General features: G+C 41.8%; 1 protein-coding gene across 2 annotated transcripts in view; it reads left to right on the top strand.

Moving 5' to 3' along the window:
- The first annotated feature begins 6,687 nt into the window (after positions 1-6,687).
- The window catches only part of mctp1b (multiple C2 domains, transmembrane 1b), an 89,400-nt gene continuing 77,711 nt past the window's right edge, over positions 6,688-18,376 (top strand). For both annotated transcript variants that reach the window (XM_028600803.1, XM_028600804.1), the window contains exon 1: positions 6,688-7,595. In XM_028600803.1, the coding sequence (XP_028456604.1) occupies positions 7,038-7,595 (558 nt within the window). In that variant the 5' untranslated portion in view covers positions 6,688-7,037. The remainder of the gene's footprint in view (positions 7,596-18,376) is intronic.

The raw sequence follows: 18,376 nt of genomic DNA on the forward strand, positions 1-18,376 counted from the left end.
AAATACTCATGTAAGACGGTGGTTCACCTTTATGTTGTGTTTAAACCCCCTAGCGAAAGGTTTCGTCGTTTGTTTTGACCTCTTCTCGCCTTTATTCCTTACTTTTTTTCTGCTGTTTTTGTCACTTTTTTCGAAGTTTGTTGCTTTTTATTTTTTTGTTGTCACTTTTGTCGCCCCAGTGTTGCCTTCCTTCTTTCTACTGTGTGTTTTTTCAAAGTTTTTGTTACTGTTTTCGACCTATTCTTGCCTTCCTTCTTTCTTTCTACCGTCTTTTCAAAGTTTTTGTCTTTTTTTTTTTTTTTTTTTAAACGTTTTTGTCTCCTTTTCTCATCAGCATTTAAATGCAGCGTTTCCTTTATATTTATACTTATATTTTGCGCAGAAATCGGCAATTTATTAAAAAATATAAAAATGCGCCCCCACACACACACACACACACACACACATATGCATTGAATTATGCGATCGCATAATCACGTTTTTCTGGAGAGACTGATTTAGTAGTTTATGCACTGATTGGGTGGGAACCTACTGTACGTACGTGTGGAGCATAGAAATGAAATGGATAGAAAGGCCATTGAACTGTTTGCTGCCATAAGCTGTGTCACAGCTCGGGAGACGATTGTTGGCTAACGTTAGCTTACTAAACCATGCCGCGCCCCAAGGCCTGTCAGGTGACCATCTGCCAAGAACTGATAGCCGTCCATGGTAGCATGCGCAGCCTGTTAACCCTTGTGTTGTCAAATACGACCCATTGTCTAAATGTCTATATAAAAAATATGGGGGTTTTTTTGAGCATTTTAGGCCTTTATTATATAGGACACCTGAAGATGTGAAAGGGGAGAGAGAGAGAGGGGGAATGACACGTAGCAAAGGGCCGCAGTTCAGAGTCTACAAAGGACTGATGGGGCGCACGCTCTACCAGGTGAGCTATCCAGGCACCCAGAAAAATATGGGTTTATTTGTAACTAATTTGGATTACCCAAAAAATAACACAGATGATTCCATACAACGCGCTTCGCAAGTACAAGAAAAGATCGGATCTCTACTTTCATTGAATTTTGGGTGTTTTGTTAAATTCTTTTAGCATTTATTTCAATTCATCATTTCTGCTTTTTTTAACTCAAGAATTAGGTGTAATTTCCTATAAATGAGGGTTTTTTTTATTGACCATGAATTCCAAAAATATGTAATGAGTGTAAAAGTAGTTATGGGTTGGTGTTGGAGGTGTCTATACATGGTAGTGAAAAGAAGTGTTAAACGTCAAAAAAAGCGCCAAAAGTGTTGAAAGAAGAGACAAAAAACGTCAGAAAAAGTGTTGATTTTCAGTTTTGGCCGAGAGGACAATGCACGATCGAATGGAAGACAACACAAGGGTTCAAGTTGTATTGGCCAGTTAATATGTATCCACAGCTCACTTGGAAAACTGTGTGTTACTGGATGTAATGCTCCACTAGAAACGGGTTAAAAGTTCTGTTTAGGCTATGATCTGTCAGATGTAAGCCTCATGAATGAAATCAAGTCATTCTGAGGCAGAAACAACCTTTCAAACACAAAGTAGTAGGAGCTGCAATCACTTTTTGGCAAGTGCAACCGTGTATTTTATCGGTTGTATGGCCCCTTTAAAAAGTTTTTTCAACAGCTAAAAAGGGGAGCGTAAGATTTTCTTTCCAAAATTAGGCCCTATATGTTCCCATATTTCTTTTTTCATACATTTGTATCAGATTTTATCCCTATTTCTCCCAATTTGGTAGCCAATTACCCCCAACCTATTATCCAGTAGCAATGGACTACAGATGGAATGTAGCTTTAAGCTAAATCTGGTAACTAACCCTAACCCTGGGAACATAGGGCTGTAGGATAAGGGGGTAAGCTTTGCTTCAGAACTCAAACCTCCATTTTGATGCTACAAAACGATCACCTCCCGTTAGCATCCCATTGACTCCCATTTATTTTGGCGTCACTTTGACAGTGAATAACTTTACATCTGAAGCGTTTAAAGACTCTATTTGTCTGTTGTTTATTTCTAAAGAAACACAACAATGTATAAAAGGCTCCATTACCTTGTAGCTCACGATATGGCTCCGTAGCAGACGCTTTTATAAAGATAGGCTAACGATTGGGTCATAACCACGAGACTTACTGTCACACAGTAGAGGAATTACCGTATAGTACAGGAGAAGCTCACAGGCAGTTTGGACTTCCATTAGCTGTTTAGGTTTAATGACTAATGTTAACTAGCATGTTAGTGATCAGTAATTAGCCTGTACCTATGTTATCTCCTTACATATACCTACGCTCGACACGGGGTCTGGTGGTCCATTCTTATATGCTGTGGGAACATAGGGCCTAGTTTTAAGAAAAATCTTAGAAATGTGGGAACATAGGGCTGACCCCCTAAAAAGTACTAGTAATCTGTCAGATATATACGTAAGCCTCATGAATGAAATCAAGTCATTTTGAGGCAGAAACGACCTTTCAGTGACGATGTAGAAGTGGAAAAAAATGACTTGATTGGTTGTGACGTAGCCATGGCAATGGGACACGTTGAAATGGCTGCCGCTCGGACCCTTCTGCTACATTAATGTGAATGGGAATGGCCTCTCTATCCATTTTATTTCTATGGTGTATGGAGCGATCGCTGATGGTTCGCAACTTTGGTTTTAGCGGCATGCGGACGGTTAGTAACTCTAACCTCTGACTCTAAAGTGTGTGTGTGTGTGTGTTGGTGTGTGTTTGTGTGCGTGCTTATTAAGGAGCCTCAGCATGATTATCAGAAAAGCCATGATAAATACAATCTTGTCCTTATATGAAACTTTTAACCATGAATTTTAGTAAAGTACTGCAGTGTACAATCACAAGGAAAGGAGAAAAGAAAAAATAATGTAAAAGCAATCTTACAGTACACTAATTCTGGGTTTTTGTGTGTTTATAATATACAACAATCAGTATTAGACACTATCCCATAGCTATTACTGTACATGTTACAGGTGTGATTTCAGTGACCATTCAAAATGTACACAGGCCTCCTGGTGCAGATACCACTCAAGTATTTAGCACTGTCCAAGCCCTACATACTTGCAGAGAAACAATTAAGATCCCAACAATGTATTAGCTTTATAATAATAATAATAGTAATAATAACTTTTGTTCCTATAGCACTTTTTAAAACCATGTTACTGAATGCTTGGGACAAGTAACATGGTTAAAAAAAACTAAATAAAGTCTTTGTTTTCATCTAAAAGTGTCTGTTTTCTTATGTCAGTAAAATGTAAAGTAAGTAAACATGTGCATTGACATAGATAGAGATGGATGGATGGATAGATAGATAGATAGATAGATAGATAGATAGATAGATAGATAGATAGATAGAAAGATACTTTCTTGATCCCCAAGGGGAAATTTAAGCTCCCAGTAGCTTACAGACATCACACACAACATACACATACATCATAAACAGGATGATAAATAACAAATCCACATGAATAATATGGACAATAGCAGAAAAGATACTAAATAAAAAATCCACATGCAGTCTGCATGGTAAGGTGCTCTATGAGAGGGGGTGTCATGGTGGTATAGTGCAAATAAGTCCAATAGTGCAAGGATAAAGTCTAAAGACTAGCAGCAAATATGGACAATATAAGAGAATAAAGCAGTAAACAGTGGGCCATTGGACAGTGCATAACTATTGTTATTAAGATAAGATAGACTATTAATTCCAAACCGGGGGACATTGTTGTTGTTATAGGAGGTAGTGGAAGTGGTGGAGAGGGAGGAGAGGCAGACAGACTATGCAGAAAAGTCTCTCTCTCCTCTTCCCTTTCAACCAAGGTTTTGGATAATCACCTTTTGTTATTTTTTTTAATGACAAAATTGGCATCAATTTAGGATATTTGAAAAGATTTTTGTCTGAAGTTCTCACACAAATCCCCTACAGTTAAAAGCCAGCCTTATCACCTCAAAAAGTCTATATGGTGAGTATGTTTACAAACAGTTTCTTATATTTATACATTGAGCAGACACTATAGCAATACTTTTGAAAAACTATGTATCTTTTGCTGAAAGATGACCACGGTATACGTGCAGTTTAGTGTCCCAAATTCCCCCATACAATGTCCTTAATTATGAACCTGCTAAACCACCTGTGCTGTTTAACAGGTGTTTTATAGTAATTAATGTGCGCGTGACAAGTTTGCCGCTCAAAAAGTCATTTATTAAGTCATTTTGTTGCAAATGTGCATTATTTACAAGCAAAAAAATGGCAGGGCAACCCTTTTCTTCGGAAACGAATTGTGGCAAATGAGGCCAAATGTTTTCCCGGCACTAATACACACAGTTGCCACAATTTACAGTGTGGCCTAAAGAAATCATGATAGGCCTACTCCTTGCCTAACCCCCGGCCCTCAAAACTTGTTTTATAAACACTACGGCGCTTTTTCAGCATCACGAACGGCTCTGCTTACCCGGACCAGAGGGCCCCGGCTACTCCAGACCAACAGAAGCACTTTTAGGCGCATGGGTATCACTACGTCTGGGAGGGATTCTGACTTCTACATGTGGTCATCGCTATACGTGGGGTTGGGTGTGGGAGGTGTGGTGATGGTGCAGTGGATATGACACATACCTTTGGTGTGGGAGACCTAGGTTCAATTCCCATTGTGATACATCAACTGATTTGTCCCTGAGCAAGACACTTAACCCCCTAGTTGCTCCAGGCCTCTCTGACGTACAGTATCTCACAAAAGTGAGTACGCCCCTCACATTTTAGTAAATATTTCATTATATCTTTTAATGGGACAACACTGATGAAATTACACTTTGCTACAATGTAAAGTAGTAAGTGTACAGCTTGTATAACAGTGTAAATGTGCTGTCCCCTCAAAATAAAACTGATAAAGTTCCCTTGGCCTTTGGAATTAAAATAGCCCCCCCACATCATCACATACCCTTCACCATACCTAGAGATTGGCATGGGGTACTTTCCATAAAATCATCTCTCAATGCAAATCAAACCAACTATTAGGCTAACTGAAATAAAACCATGCCAATCTCTAGGTATGGTGAAGGGTATGTGATGATGTGGGGGTATGGTGAAGGGTATGTGATGATGGGGGGGTATGATGAAGGGTATGTGATGATGTGGGGGTATGGTGAAGGGTATGTGATGATGTGGGGGTATGGTGAAGGGTATGTGATGATGGGGGGGGGTATGATGAAGGGTATGTGATGATGTGGGGGTATGGTGAAGGGTATGTGATGATGTGTGGGGGGGCTATTTTAATTCCAAAGGCCAGGGGAACTTTATCAGGATGCATAGTATATTTAAAAATAAAAATCTGCCTGCTTCTATGGGAATCTAACATAGGGGTGTACTCACTTTTGTATGTAGCAGTTGTAAGTTGCTTTGAATAAAAGTGTCATTGTCTGTTGTTAAGTTTCTATCTGTTTTGATAGTATTGTCTGTATTGTCTATATTGTCCTTTTATCTCCCTTGCCCAGGGACCACAGATGTATATTAGCTGTATAGGGCTTGAACTGTGCACGGTCCCTGACAAATAAACTAATAAACTAAACTAAACTAAATGACATGTAATGTAATGACTTAGAGGCCTTCAGTCATAATCCCGCAGATGGTAGCTTTGGGACACTAATAAACTATCCTGTCTCAAATAAGACCCTCATCATTTGGGACACCCAGTTTTTGGAAAATAATTTGGGACACTAAACTGCACGTATACCGATGACCACATGTAATCACAGGAGAATGGTAAACGCAGTAGCACAAGTAGAGAAGAATCATAAAATAGTGACAGTAAACAGAAATGCAGACTATTTTCTAGCTTTAGCTAACATAAGACACCATAAGCTTGAAGGTAACGTTACACAATCACTTCAAAGGATGATTCAGTATTTTCACCTCTTAGCTACTAACAGTAGGCTAAGATTAAGATTAAATTACTTTATTTTTAGAAAGCCTTTGGTCTTTTTTGGAGTACACCTTTTAATAAATACAAAGAGTGTGGCTGGGTTGGCTCAGAGGGTAGAGAAGGCACACATATAGACTACTAAGAGGTTTATGCCTCCACACAGAGGTGCAGGGACCTGTGACGATTACCTGCATGTCTTCCCTTTCTCTCACCTAGCTGTCCTGTCAAAATTTAAAGGTGGAAAAGCCCAAAAAGTAATCTTTAAAAAAATAAATAAATACAAATAGTTGACAGCTATGCTAGCAGCTCTTTGAGGCTGTAGTTACTTATCAACAAGGGACTGTGTGCTGAGCTAAATGCTAATGCCAGCGTGCTAACATGCTCACAGTGACAATGCCGTTTTCATCACATTTGAGTGACTGAGCACCTTTCAGAAACAGTAAACTTTGTTTAATAAAAAGTTGTGTTTTCGGTGACGTAATGATATATTATAGAAAACTAAAACTGCTGCTGATATGGAAACATTTTGGGTTTCAAGCCGACGAAAGAGGTGAGGCGGTTAGATTTTTATTTTATCCGGTTAGCATGCTAACATTAGCTAATTAGCACAGCTGAGGCTGAGGGGAATGCTTTGAGTTTTACAGGTATTTATACATAAATTCAAGTGTTGACAAGTTAAAAATAGCACCTGACCTGACAATGGCGCTAGTGTTAAGGGGCCATCAAATAATAATAATAATTATTATTATTATTTTAATTTGTCTTCTGGGGATCGTGAATGTAGCCTACAAATGTTCGTATCATCTATTCTATCAGACCAAAATGGCGGACCAACTGACGGTCAAACGGTCGATGCTGTGGTGGAGGGGTGGGTTCCCAAACAGGTAACGTTAGGGCGGGCCCTGCTGCTGTCTCCCCCCCGCCTCGTGTTGTTAAATATCTCGACGAAAAAGGGGCTGGACAACCCCCCCGACTACCAGCGGGGAAGCCACGACATGTGTCCAGTGTTTATGTGTTTATGTGCAGCCGAGTAGGGACAGGGTTAAGCGGTAAATCCATCGGTGTGTGTGACCGTTGGTTTGGGCTCCGAGCAGAGCAGACGCGGGAATGGAGCAGAGCGAAGGGGACGAGAATGAGAGCGGCTCCTCGTCCCAACAAAATACGATGTGGAAACAGTTTCAAGCCAAAGCCAAGCCGCTGCTGAGCCCCAAGCTGGGCTCCAGGGACCCCGAGGAGAAGAAGGAGAGGGGCATGTGGATGTTCAAGAAGATGAAATGGAAGGAAAACGTCGCGCTGGACCGGGTGATCTCGTCCTCGCAGCCCGACCTGCTCTTCTCCTCTCAGGTGGATGTGGAGGCGAAGGAGGCGCAACTCTGCGGCAAAGCGGCCGGGAGCGGCCCCGGGAGCGGGCTCGGCAGGGAGAAGCTGCCGTCGCACAAGTCCGCCATCCCGAAGAAGCCCACGGTGGCTCAACTGGTGCAGTCCCACCACAAGAGCTCTTCTCTCGGGTCAGCGTGCCTGGAGAGGCTGGCCGAACCCCCGCGCGGCGGCGGCGGCGACGGCAGCGGCGGCAGCAGCAGCGAAGGAGGCGAAGGAGGCGAAGGAGGCGAAGCGGCAGTTGCCGCAGCAACAGAAACACCGCTGGAGAGCAGCGATGAACAGCCGGTGAGCTACTACCAGTCAGATATGGTGGTTTGGCATTTTTTTTATTTATATATATATAACAGTTGTCAGCAACGAAATGTCTCATTGATATTTGGATGACAGGTTATTGAATGTTAGGACACTTTTTTTTAGCCAAGTTGTTGCAGACTGCAGTGTGATCAAGGTTTAAAATTAGCACAGTTTACCAGCCAAATGCTGGTAAATTATGCAAGTGGCTGGTGAATTTGCTTCACTCACCCCCCCTCCCAAAAAAACCCAATGCTAGTCTGTTGAGTGGCTGGTAACATTTGAACACGAAGATGAAAACAATGCCCACATAACATAATCAGATGATTTAGAAAGAAATAACTATTTACTTATTAAGAAGCAAGCCTAAAAGATGATACAGATACAGATGTAAATATTGTGACACTATACTGCATCTGACACAATCTCAGGGTAGTTATTAGGGCTGCACGAAATGAGGAAAATTTGCGATAACGTTATTAAATATCACGATAATGATATGATGATATGGCGATAAATATATAATTTTAATTTTTTTAGATTTTAATACAGATATTAAAATCTCAGTTCTGCCTTTCTGCTGCTGTCAGTATTCTGCTAAAATAGGGGTGTAAGAAAAAATCGATACACTTGAGTAAAGGGATATATTATAAAAGCAGCAATGTTACTAATAACATTTAGGGTTTCCCCCAGTGAATCGCAAGCCTAGAATCTTAATATCGACCTATGCCTATTCTGTTATCACAGAAACTATTGGGCTCTACATTAAGGGCCCTATCTTGCACCTGGCTCAGCGCAAAGCCCCGACCCAACTGTATTTGCTAGTTTAAGACCGACCCAGTTGTCAATTTCCCGTCCAGCGCCCACGTCGTTTAAATAGCAAATGCACCTGCGCCGTTGTGTGCACCCATGGGTGTGCTGGTCTTACAGGGAGGTGTGTTCAGGTGCATTCTGGGTGTCCTGGTCTTACAGGGAGGTGTGTTCAGGTGCATTCTGGGTGTGCTGGTCTTACAGGGAGGTGTGTTCAGGTGCATTCTGGGCGCGCTGGTCTTACAGGGAGGTGTGTTCAGGTGCATTCTGGGTGTGCTGGTCTTACAGGGAGGTGTGTTCAGGTGCATTCTGGACGTGCTGGTCTTACAGGGAGGTGTGTTCAGGTGCATTCTGGGCGCGCTGGTCTTACAGGGAGGTGTGTTCAGGTGCATTCTGGGCGCGCTGGTCTTACAAGGAGGTGTGTTCAGGTGCATTCTGGGAGTATTGCTATCTTGAGGCAGCGGGAAGTGATCGCTCCATTGACCAACAAAAACCTGGTCTAAAGTCAATAACGCAGCATTTCATTGTTATTTTAACAGAGCATTAGTAAAATGCTCACTATGCTTGTTACACACACAGGGACGCACAGCAGCACACACACACACACACACACACACACACACACACACACACACACACACACACACACTCATGCAGAAGATTACACGTAAAAATATTATGGTGCAAATCCTCCATCATAACAGCAATGCTCCAAGGTCCAAACGCGCCTGGCTTTTAAAGGGAATGGGAGATGATCTCTGATTGGTTGATGAATGGGAGATGATCTCTGATTGGTTGATGAATGGGAGATGATCTCTGATTGGTTGATTGCATGTTACGCCCAAAACACACCTCTGATTAATGAAGACACTAAGAACAACCCTTTAGGACCAGGCGCCAGGCGCACGGACACCTTTTTACTGCCGTCAAACTAGCAAAAGTGGATTTGGACACGCCCTAAACACACCTGCACCAGGCGCTTCACACCGTGCGCTTAGATCGTTAAAATAGGGCCCTAAAGCTGCCATCAGTCTACGACTGGCCCCAGTCGGGCCCTCGTCAAAGACAGACACTTGCCACCGGGCCTAACAACTGTTCTGGGGAAAACCCTGACGTTAACAATGGCTCTGTTTTATTCAACTGTCCCAGTAAGACATGACAGTGAGCCAGCAGACCTTAAAACATCATTCATTTAATCATTTATAGCTGTGAAAAAGGCCTCGGCAGAAGGAAGAACTGGACCCTCAGCGCGTTAGATTATATGCTTCAGTTTAGTATTTCTTGAATGCTTTGGTTTCAGTTTATAATTAATTAATAATTAATAAGTAATTCTGCACCAAGGCTGAATTTCAGAGAAAGAGACTTCAGATACAGTATTAGAGGACCACTAAGGTCTATATAAAAGAGACTTCAGATACAGTATTAGAGGACCACTAAGGTCTATATAAAAGAGACTTCAGATACAGTATTAAGGGACCACTAAGGTCTATATAAAAGAGACTTCAGATACAGTATTAGGGGACCACTAAGGTCTATATAAAAGAGACTTCAGATACAGTATTAGGGGACCACTAAGGTCTATATAAAAGAGACTTCAGATACAGTATTAGGGGACCACTAAGGTCTATATAAAAGAGACTTCAGATACAGTATTAGGGGACCACTAAGGTCTATATAAAAGAGACTTCAGATACAGTATTAGAGGACCACTAAGGTCTATATAAAAGAGACTTCAGATACAGTATTAGGGGACCACTAAGGTCTATATAAAAGAGACTTCAGATACAGTATTAGGGGACCACTAAGGTCTATATAAAAGAGACTTCAGATACAGTATTAGGGGACCACTAAGGTCTATATAAAAGAGACTTCAGATACAGTATTAGGGGACCACTAAGGTCTATATAAAAGAGACTTCAGATACAGTATTAGGGGACCACTAAGGTCTATATAAAAGAGACTTCAGATACAGTATTAGAGGACCACTAAGGTCTATATAAAAGAGACTTCAGATACAGTATTAGGGGACCACTAAGGTCTATATAAAAGAGACTTCAGATACAGTATTAGGGGACCACTAAGGTCTATATAAAAGAGACTTCAGATACAGTATTAGGGGACCACTAAGGTCTATATAAAAGAGACTTCAGATACAGTATTAGGGGACCACTAAGGTCTATATAAAAGAGACTTCAGATACAGTATTAGGGGACCACTAAGGTCTATATAAAAGAGACTTCACATACAGTATTAGAGGACCACTAAGGTCTATATAAAAGAGACTTCAGATACAGTATTAGGGGACCACTAAGGTCTATATAAAAGAGACTTCAGATACAGTATTAGGGGACCACTAAGGTCTATATAAAAGAGACTTCAGATACAGTATTAGGGGACCACTAAGGTCTATATAAAAGAGACTTCAGATACAGTATTAGGGGACCACTAAGGTCTATATAAAAGAGACTTCAGATACAGTATTAGGGGACCACTAAGGTCTATATAAAAGAGACTTCAGATACAGTATTAGAGGACCACTAAGGTCTATATAAAAGAGACTTCAGATACAGTATTAGGGGACCACTAAGGTCTATATAAAAGAGACTTCAGATACAGTATTAGGGGACCACTAAGGTCTATATAAAAGAGACTTCAGATACAGTATTAGGGGACCACTAAGGTCTATATAAAAGAGACTTCAGATACAGTATTAGGGGACCACTAAGGTCTATATAAAAGAGACTTCAGATACAGTATTAGGGGACCACTAAGGTCTATATAAAAGAGACTTCAGATACAGTATTAGGGGACCACTAAGGTCTATATAAAAGAGACTTCAGATACAGTATTAGGGGACCACTAATGCCAAATGTCTAACTGTATTCAGGAGAGAGGATGGTAGAGTGCTTTGGATAAGCACTACCTGCCGTTGTAAATTATTTGGTCCTTCACCAAAAAGTGATTTACTGGAGAGAGATGTATATCATTGGAGGCAGACGCGGAGATATAGATCTTTTAAGGAACAGAGAAAATAGCCTTCGAGTCGGGAGATTGTGAGATAAAGATTTATTTTTGCAAGTCCCCCACTGTCAGTGTGGTAGCAGACACTAGATGTCAAAAACGAATGAAGACGCGTCCTGTAGATCCCTCTTGTGCGGTACAAACACTGTATTTCTGTGTATTCACGTGTTCTTTTTGGAGGGTTGGTCTTACAAGCAAAGAGATTAAATAACATTCTTTGCCTGGAGACATTGTTGTTTTTCCCGTAGGCTTCATGAGAAGCTCCGTGTCTCTATGTGTACTGACCTGCGTGGGTCACATGTCAGGCTTTTGAGCCAGAGGCTGCAGGATTTGTCCTTTAAGAAGGAGTTCTGCTATGTGACTCATGCACTAAAACTCCCTCCGCACACCACTGTCCTTACGAATGATGTCAAACAGACAGAGAATACGAGTCACAAGTCAGTATCTCTCATGTTCAGATCAGACACAGGCACATAGACCTTGTATAATTTATTAATTCATCTTAAAGTGCCCTTATTATGAAAAATAATGCTTCCACACGCATACAAACTTTGAAAAAATCCATCCATGGTGTTCTGAGTGAGATACGGTTTCTGAATTTCCTTCAGTCTCCTGGTGAGCTGGTCAAAATCTGCACAGCTTTCTACGTCACTAGCCAAAACGAAGGGCCTAACCGTTAGCATGCTAGCTCGTTCTCAATGGCAAAACACTGCTACAACACACAAGTTCACCATAATCTCCAAAAGTGTGCGCCCTCGTTTAGAAGAAGTCTCCCGGCTAATCCTGCCTTGTACAGGCCGAAAGTTGGAGAAACAGCTAGCTAGCTCATGTAGTCCTTCCCTAGTTACTGAGCATGTAGTCTTACCTAGCTACTGAGCATGTAGTCTTACCTAGCTACTGAGCATGTAGTCTTACCTAGCTACTGAGCATGTAGTCTTACCTAGCTACTGAGCATGTAGTCTTACCTAGCTACTGAGCATGTAGTCTTACCTAGCTACTGAGCATGTAGTCCTTCCCTAGTTACTGAGCATGTAGTCTTACCTAGCTACTGAGCATGTAGTCTTACCTAGCTACTGAGCATGTAGTCTTACCTGGCTACTGAGCATGTAGTCTTACCTAGCTACTGAGCATGTAGTCTTACCTAGCTACTGAGCATGTAGTCTTACCTAGCTACTGAGCATGTAGTCCTTCCCTAGTTACTGAGCATGTAGTCTTACCTAGCTACTGAGCATGTAGTCTTACCTGAGCATGTAGTCTTACCTAGCTACTGCATGTAGTCCTTACCTAGCTACTGAGCATGTAGTCCTTACCTAGCTACTGAGCATGTAGTCTTACCTAGCTACTGAGCATGTAGTCCTTACCTGGCTACTGAGCATGTAGTCTTACCTAGCTACTGAGCATGTAGTCTTACCTAGCTACTGAGCATGTAGTCTTACCTAGCTACTGAGCATGTAGTCCTTCCCTAGCTACTGAGCATGTAGTCTTACCTGGCTACTGAGCATGTAGTCTTACCTAGCTACTGAGCATGTAGTCCTTACCTAGCTACTGAGCATGTAGTCCTTACCTGGCTACTGAGCATGTAGTCTTACCTAGCTACTGAGCATGTAGTCCTTACCTCCTACTGAGCATGTAGTCTTACCTAGCATGTATGTCCTTACCTAGCTACTGAGCATGTAGTCTTACCTAGCTACTGAGCATGTAGTCTTACCTAGCTACTGAGCATGTAGTCTTACCTAGCTACTGAGCATGTAGTCTTACCTAGCTACTGAGCATGTAGTCTTACCTAGCTACTGAGCATGTAGTCTTAGCACTGAGCATGTAGTCTTACCTAGCTACTGAGCATGTAGTCTTACCTCTGAGCATGTAGTCTTACCTAGCTACTGAGCATGTAGTCTTACCTAGCTACTGAGCATGTAGTCTTACCTAGCTACTGAGCATGTAGTCTTACCTAGCTACTGAGCATGTAGTCTTACCTAGCTACTGAGCATGTAGTCTTACCTAGCTACTGAGCATGTAGTCTTACCTAGCTACTGAGCATGTAGTCCTTACCTAGCTACTGAGCATGTAGTCCTTACCTAGCTACTGAGCATGTAGTCCCTAGCTACTGAGCATGCTACCTGCTAGAGCATGTAGTCCTTACCTAGCTACTGAGCATGTAGTCCTTACCTAGCTACTGAGCATGTAGTCCTTGCCTAGCTACTGAGCATGTAGTCTTACCCTAGCTACTGAGCATGTAGTCTTACCTAGCTACTGAGCATGTAGTCTTACCTAGCTACTGAGCATGTAGTCTTTACCTAGCTACTGAGCATGTGTACTGTCCTTACCTAGCTACTGAGCATGTAGTCCTTCCCTAGCCTTAGCTACTGAGCATGTAGTCTTACCTAGCTACTGAGCATGTAGTCTTACCTAGCTACTGAGCATGTAGTCCTTACCTAGCTACTGAGCATGTAGTACTGAGCATGTAGTCTTACCTAGCTACTGAGCATGTAGTCTTACCTAGCTACTGAGCATGTAGTCTTACCTAGCTACTGAGCATGTAGTCCTTACCTAGCTACTGAGCATGTAGTCTTACCTAGCTACTGAGCATGTAGTCCTTACCTAGCTACTGAGCATGTAGTCCTTACCTAGCTACTGAGCATGTAGTCCTTCCCTAGCTACTGAGCATGTAGTCTTACCTAGCTACTGAGCATGTAGTCCTTACCTAGCTACTGAGCATGTAGTCTTACCTAGCTACTGAGCATGTAGTCTTACCTAGCTACTGAGCATGTAGTCCTTACCTAGCTACTGAGCATGTAGCCTTACCTAGCTACTGAGCATGTAGTCTTACCTAGCTACTGAGCATGTAGTCTTACCTAGCTACTGAGCATGTAGTCTTACCTAGCTACTGAGCATGTAGTCTTACCTTAATGAGCATGTAGTCTTACCTAGCTACTGAACATGTAGTCTTAGCTACTGAGCATGTAGTCTTACCTAGCTACTGAGCATGTAGTCCTTCCCTAGCTACTGAGCATGTAGTCTTACCTAGCTACTGAGCATGTAGTCTTACCTAGCTACTGAGCATGTAGTCCTTACCTAGCTACTGACCATGTAGTCCCTTACCTAGCTACTGAGCATGTAGTCCTTACCTAGCTACTGAGCATGTAGTCTTACCTAGCTACTGAGCATGTAGTCTTACCTAGCTACTGAGCATGTAGTCTTACCTAGCTACTGAGCATGTAGTCCTTCCCTAGCTACTGAGCATGTAGTCTTACCTAGCTACTGAGCATGTAGTCTTACCTAGCTACTGAGCATGTAGTCTTACCTAGCTACTGAGCATGTAGTCTTACCTAGCTACTGAGCATGTAGTCCTTACCTAGCTACTGAGCATGTAGTCCTTACCTAGCTACTTAGCATGTAGTCCTTACCTAGCTACTGAGCATGTAGTCCTTACCTAGCTACTTAGCATGTAGTCCTTACCTAGCTACTGAGCATGTGCGACTGCCAACAAAGATGTTACAGCAGTGAGATGTCTCACTCTGTAGCTAGAACAGAGAGCTCAACACACAGGGTGAAAAGAGGAGCTCAGCAATGTGCAGTACAACAAAAAAATATGGTGTTTTTTGAAAATTAAACCATGTAAACCTATTCTGATATAACCTCTAAATACAATTATGAACCTGAAAATGAGCATTATATGAGCACTTTAACTATTGGACTGATGATTGCATGTCACAACCATTGCTGCGTTGTTGTTTTTGTCGTCGATCTGTTTTCTGTATCCTCTTACGTCTTCAGTGTTGTTGGCTGTTTGGTGTGGTTTTTTATTGTGTATGGTTATTTACTGTGGTTTGTACCTAATGTTTAATGTGGCTCCCTTGAGTGCAAAACAAATTGCCCTCAGGGCGATAAAGGTTTCATTCATTCATGGTGAACAGAGGTTATTAAGAGCTCTAATGGTAGAGATGCTGTGTGAATGACTCTGTGATTGGTTATCGAGCACGGAGTGATTAAGAGCTCTAATGGTAGACATGCTGTGTGAATGGCTCTGTGATTGGTTATCGAGCACGGAGTGATTAAGAGCTCTAATGGTAGAGATGCTCTGTGAATGGCTCTGTGATTGGCTATTGATTATCTGTCACTTGTTGAGTTTCCACTGTGTGGAGCAGTGGACTGTGGGAAAACATACATGCTGGTGTGCTTTAAAGGCTAATAGCAAAAGTAAATAGCTGTGAGACTTTCTTTGTGTCTACCAGCTCATGTAGTATTCATGCTTGTCGAAGGATTTTAGCAGTATGCGAGCTTGGCATAGTAGTGTTTTTGTGATATAGATATACATTTACAATTTCAAGGAATACTTTTTGCAGAGAGAGGGCATAGGTATATGTAAGGAGATAACATAGGGACAGGCTAATTATTTGTAACTAAAATGCTAGTTAACATTAGTAATTAAACCTAAACAGCTAACGTAAGTCCAAACTGCTTGTGAGCTTCTCCTGTACTATACGGTAATTCCTCTACTGTGTGACAGTAAGTCTCGTGGTTATGACCCAATCGTTAGCCTATTTTTATAAAAACGTCTGCTACGGAGCCATAACGTGAGGTACAAGGTAATGGAGCCTTTTATACATTGTTGTGTTTCTTTAGAAATAAACAACGGACAAATAGAGTCTTTAAACACTTCAGATGTAAAGTTATTCGCTGTCAAAGTGACGTGAAAATGAATGGGAGTCAATGGGATGCTAACGGGAGGTGATCTCTTTGTAGCATCAAAATGGAGCCATAGGAGGTTTGAGTTCTGAAGCGAAGCTTACCCCTTTGAGTATAACTTACTTCTTACAGTGTGTGTGTATAATTAATTGTATAGTGCACCGAGACCATGTTTAATGGTGGTTTTACACTTTAAATTTATTATTTGATTATATGATTGACCTAAAGCTTATAATGTAGGGAAAACCCTGCTAGTGTTTGTGAGTTTATATGACAGTGCTGTTGGAGGACATCGGACCAAAAAGGTTGGGTTGAGCTTAGGGCTGTGCAATTAATCGAAATGTAAATCGTGATTATGATTTTGGCTCCCAACTATCACAAAAACTGAATAATCGAGAAAAACAATTATTTAGCTCATTACGTTTTGCAAGTAAACTCTTATTTTCTCTTTTGTGTTCTGAATGAAAAAATAAAGTTGAAATAGGAAAAGTATTAAGGCCAATTACACAGATGTATGTGTTTTTTTACTGTTGATTTATTTAACTTTTTCCACAGTTTTTTTAATTTCAATAATTCCAAGATCTTTCCAGAAGGGCTGTGCTGGATTGAAAAAAATTCTTAGTCGACTAACACTCATTCAATCGTATCGACTAATCGATTAGTTGATTTAATCGACAGATCTGTAAATCTGAGTTTCTCCGCAAAGAGTCATGCTAAAAGCACCACTTTAATTCATGTGTTTACCAGAGATGTGCTCGTACGTTTCTTGGAAATAAGTCATTCAGCATCAAAAATGACTGATGGACTAAAGAGATATAAGTTGACTAAGACCAAAAATGACAGATTAGTCGACAAATCGACTAAGAGGGAGCAGCCCTAAAAACAACAATTCACTGAGCTACATGTATTAAAGTGCCCATATTATGAAAAAAACCCTTTTTCTGGGATTTGGGGTGTTATTTTGTGTCTCTGGTGCTTCCACACGCATACACACTTTGAAATAAACCTATCCATGGTGTTCTGAGTGAGATCTGGTTTCTGAATGTGTCCTGCCTTCAGTCTCCTGGTGAGCTGGTCAAAATCAGCTCCGACTGTGACGTCACAATCCGAAACGAGCTGGCTAACCGCAACCGTTCGTAGCTCGTAGCGTTAGCATGATAACGCTAATGCTAACATAGCATGCTACCTCGTTCTCACTGCTACAACACACACTAGTTCACCATAATCTCCAAAAGAACTACTTCCATGTGCTCCCTGGTTTAGAAGAAGTCTCCCAGCTGATCCTGCCTTGGAACTGACCGAAGTTGGAGAAACAGCCTCTCTTTTACTGTCTATGGAGCTAGCTGACATGATCTACATCTGAGCTACTGAGCATGTGCAGTGCAATCAAAGATAGTACAGAAGAAGAAGAAGAAGAAAAGAGGTCTCACTCTGTAGCTAAAACAGAGACCAGGTGAAAAGAGGATCTGCAGCAGTGAGAGAGAGCTGTGCAGTACAACAAAAATATGGTGTTTTTTGAAAATTAAACCATGTAAACCTATTCTGGTACAACCTTAAAATACAGTTATGAACCTGAAAATGAGCATAATATGGGCGCTTTAATATACCATGGGACGTGGTGTACCTTGTAATGTAGGAAAAACCCTGCTAGTGTTTAGAGTTTATAGGACTGTGGACTGACCTTAAAAGAGTGTGTTACCTTAGTAGACTTCTGTCCTCTTCATCTCAGCCTGTCGGTCCAGCCTGTCAGTCAGGATTACTGCACCGGAGAAGGATTAAAGTCGAACCAACCGGCACGGTTCCTCCTCTTCCTCCCTCCCACTCACCTCCTGCTCCTTCGTTCATTCAGCTGTTAACACACCGACTGCACCACAGGCCCTTTTCTCTGGATTTCTTTCTCTGCCACAGTTGAATAACCTCGGTTTTCTCTCCCACATAGTCGCTCTATTTTGTTAAAGAATCCCGGGCTCGGCTCTTCTCACACCGACCCTGGATCTGTTTAAAAGCGAGGCCCCGGTGGCAGAGTCCCGTCTAGTGATTCGAGGGTTACTCCCCTGTGCCTCTTGGGATGACCACTTTTCCCTCGTCTCCGCGTGTGGACGGCTGCTGTCGGTGAGCATCATCACGCTGCGTTTGGTTCCCTGTCCAGATAACGTGCGCTGTGGTCGGAAGATGTACAGAAGCTCTGTGTTTGGTTTAGAGCTGCAACGATGAATCGATGAACTGTCAACTATTACATTAATCGCCAACTATTTTGA

The sequence above is a fragment of the Perca flavescens genome, chromosome 16, assembly GCF_004354835.1.
Source record: "Perca flavescens isolate YP-PL-M2 chromosome 16, PFLA_1.0, whole genome shotgun sequence".
In the NCBI taxonomy this organism is placed as follows: domain Eukaryota; kingdom Metazoa; phylum Chordata; class Actinopteri; order Perciformes; family Percidae; genus Perca; species Perca flavescens.